Raw genomic sequence first — 3,634 nt, forward strand, 5'->3', positions numbered from 1 at the left:
CCAGAGCATTGTGATCAGAACAAAAGCTATGTACCCATATACGTACTGAAGTCATGTATTCTTATTAGGCTACTACAGGTGCCACTCTATGTATCTTTATTAAAGAATAAGCTCATCTTGGACAATATCGTGTACCTGACTAAAGTCCATTTGTTTAGGTACTTCACTAAATGTAAACAATCTTTAGATGTCTATTTAATGAAATATTACATTTATATATTGATTTTTACCTATCTTCAAATACAAAATATAAATATTTAGCAATTATAAACAAATGGACTATTATATGTTTATTTCTAAATAATTAAATACTTCGCCTTTTGCTTTAAAACTGTTAAAGTTATTTTATTCCAAAATCTAAAGTCACTCGTACAACTGAGGATGACGGTATGTGGTGTTTAAATTATACCTTTAAACTCCTTAAAAATTTCATTCACCCATTCATACGTTCCACTGCTGGGTACGGGTCTCCTCTCAGGCGAGGATTGGGGACACACGAAATTTTTGAATTTTTACGGCAAACATTTATATTTTGGGCTTTGAACATTAATAGTTTATTGTTCTTTGATTTTATTTTTGAAAAAAGAAGTTTCTCCATATGTTCTCCATAATGAAATTAATGTCATAGATACAAAGATATTTTCAAACATAACAATCTTTTCAGTATTATAAACGCCATCTCTTTGAAGTATCTATTTTAGTTTTCATTTGTCAGACGTAAAATAATTGACACACATTTCTGACATATCATAGCAGTATAGAATGAATAAAATTCAATAAATTATTTATAAATTATTCACAAAATTGTTTTAAATTTCTGTTAAAAGAAATGGTTGTTAATAACGTAGAGACGAAACCGATAGTGGTAACACAAGTAGTGAAGAGAGATCATAGGAATCGTAAAAAACGATGCATTTGTGACACAGAAAGGTTACTGGGTCAAATTACTGGTAGTCCAGAGTTGCTAGAAGACACAGAACTAAATAAAATACGCCTGAACCTTTTTACGGAAAGAAACTCTGACGGCTCTGGTTACTTGGTTTTAAGGGGCAAAGATATTTACGACAGGTATCAACGACGAATTCAAGATCAGGACATCAGAGCCATCTGTCTTTATGTGCGGGAATCACCGCGGTGGATTACAAGACTCGATTTGTGTTACAATGAAATCACTGATGTTGGATTTTGCAAGTTACTTAAAAAGCTATTGGTGAAGTCACGATCGAGTGTTATTAACTTAAATATAATGAATAATAATTTGAGTGAAATTTCGATGCAATATTTAGCTTTATACGCGCCGTTAATAAAACTGAAATATTTACGATTAAACGGAAATGAAATTGGAACCAAAGGAGGAGAATACATTGCAAAGTTTTTGAGAGATAATAAAAGTGTAGAGTACCTCGATATTGGTGAAACAAGTCAGACGCTTACTAGTGTTGCCCACGTAATAACAGCGTTACGTCACGATCATGGTAAAAATGAAACTGTAAAAGTTTTCGAGTTTAGTCGAATTGTTCCGGTTTTTAATCGTTATTCATTGGAAACGAAATGGCTTGCGTACCATATTGAATATTTATTGGAAAGGAATACTTCTATAATTGAATTACATTTGCAGAAAAATGAATTCATCTCGCACGACATGGAGTACCTTGCAAGAGGGCTGAAACGGAATAATACATTACTCTATTTAGATTTAGGCTATAACAAAATTGGTGACCATGGAGCCGAAATATTGGCGGATTATCTAAGGGAATGCCCTCAATTAGTTTTACTAAACATAGCCGGAAATGGTATAAGAGATTTAGGTGCCCGAGCACTAAGTTTAGGATTACCATATTCGCAGATTCGTGCGTTGGACATTTCTCAGAATAAAATTAATGATGAAGGAATCATGGACATACTCAACACTATCAAAAAACCTTATTTTTTGAGGTTTTTGAACTTATGGGGCAACAAAATAACACACTCAACTTGTTTAGTGATCGAAAGAATGCTCCTAAGTGGTGTATTGTTTCAACACACACTCGACATACAGTTATACGAAGTCGACGAGATCTTGTACGCAGCATACTACCCTAACCCGGCTGATAGAAATAAACACTTATATTACTGTGAATTAGATTTTGGGTATGCACAACCAATTTATCATATTAAAAGAAACATTATTGAGGAAAAGAAAAAGGTCAAAGTAGACTGTAAAATGAGGCATACATTGGACAAAACAACGACAGATGGAAAGTTTTAAAAAGGAACTTGCAAGTAGACTACTAGCGCCACATGACGGTAGAATTTGGAACAATCAGCCAGACAGAGTTTTAGCGGATATTTTGGACGTTAACTTTGAATTGGTACATTTCTTAAACATTGATCTTAGTAGAAACTACAGTAAATTACGGGCAAAAACGGGCAAGACGGTCAAATAAATTATACTATCAGGTATCGGAATAGGTAGAGTTTTTCACCTAAACTTCGAGGAACATAAACAGAAAATGGAGACTGCCTTACGACAATATTTATTAGGTCTTGCACCTTTTCGGGATTCGAGAAATCACTTAAGAACATTAAAAATTGACGTAATTGGGGACAGGCAGGTACACTACATTTATACGCGTCAGAAAATGTGCAATATAAGTAGTGAATAGACAGGTTAGGGCGCGCGTTTAGTGTGCAAATCTATAGAAGATAGGTCTAATAATACGTCTGTAGTGATTCCAAGACTGGATCGATTTAGATTAGACTTTGTAACGATAGGGCACTAAAGGTATGGTCCCATACAAAATATACACATTTTATTTTTTTTCCTACTAAACTATTACATTTATGACAATATGCGATATGACAATATTTAATTAGGACAATAGGATCTCTCGATTGGCATTTTTTTAGAGAGGTAACGTGAAAAATCCAATGTCCGCAATATCGCTGATCTGACCCACTGTGTCGCTTAGTTAAATATAGTGTACTTAAGTTATTTCCCGAATCCCAAACAGGTCCAGGACCTTAAAAATATTGTCGTAAGGCAGTCTCCGTTTATTGTCTATGTTTCCTTGAATTTTAGGTAAAAAAACTACCTATTCCGATCCCTGCAATATCTACTTGTCCTAAGCGATATCTGTTATTGCAAGTCCTTCCGAGGCTACTTTATTCAAACCTGACATATGGTTTTTTTAAATGTTATTTATTGAGCATTGGCAACAGGCAATTAGCTAATGTTATTTTAGTTATGATGGTACCGGTGTATTTTGACGGGAAAGTTTTTCTTTGTCAAACAATTCACGTTTGTGGACGTTGTACTGTGTTATTGATGTTTTATATGATGATATTATATAGTGTTTTGAGTTTTAGTGACTTTAATATTATATGATGTATGTGATGGACAATTGTTGGACACGTATTACATTTACGTGATACTATAATGTAGACATAATGTATTTTACATTTTTTTTAAGCTATTTTAAGAATGCTAGTGGTTAACATTGATTATAACACTTTATTTTATAATAAACATACATTTAATTTTTCGTTTTTATCTTTATTTATTTTATTATATTGTTTGTAAAAATTTTATTCGTATTAATATTTGTTTTTATATGAATTATTTTCTATTTTGTTTAGATTGTTATATTTTTGA

General features: G+C 32.7%; 1 protein-coding gene across 1 annotated transcript; it reads left to right on the plus strand.

Moving 5' to 3' along the window:
• Nucleotides 1-829: 829 nt before the first annotated feature.
• Nucleotides 830-2,482, plus strand: LOC113232118 (leucine-rich repeat-containing protein 34-like). The gene has a single exon (XM_026466755.1). The coding sequence runs from the start codon at nucleotides 830-832 to the stop codon at nucleotides 2,246-2,248; it is 1,419 nt and encodes a 472-aa protein (XP_026322540.1). The 3' UTR covers nucleotides 2,249-2,482.
• Nucleotides 2,483-3,634: the final 1,152 nt, after the last annotated feature.

This window comes from Hyposmocoma kahamanoa, unplaced genomic scaffold (genome assembly GCF_003589595.1).
Source record: "Hyposmocoma kahamanoa isolate Upper Pololo Valley unplaced genomic scaffold, ASM358959v1 67, whole genome shotgun sequence".
NCBI lineage: Eukaryota > Metazoa > Arthropoda > Insecta > Lepidoptera > Cosmopterigidae > Hyposmocoma > Hyposmocoma kahamanoa.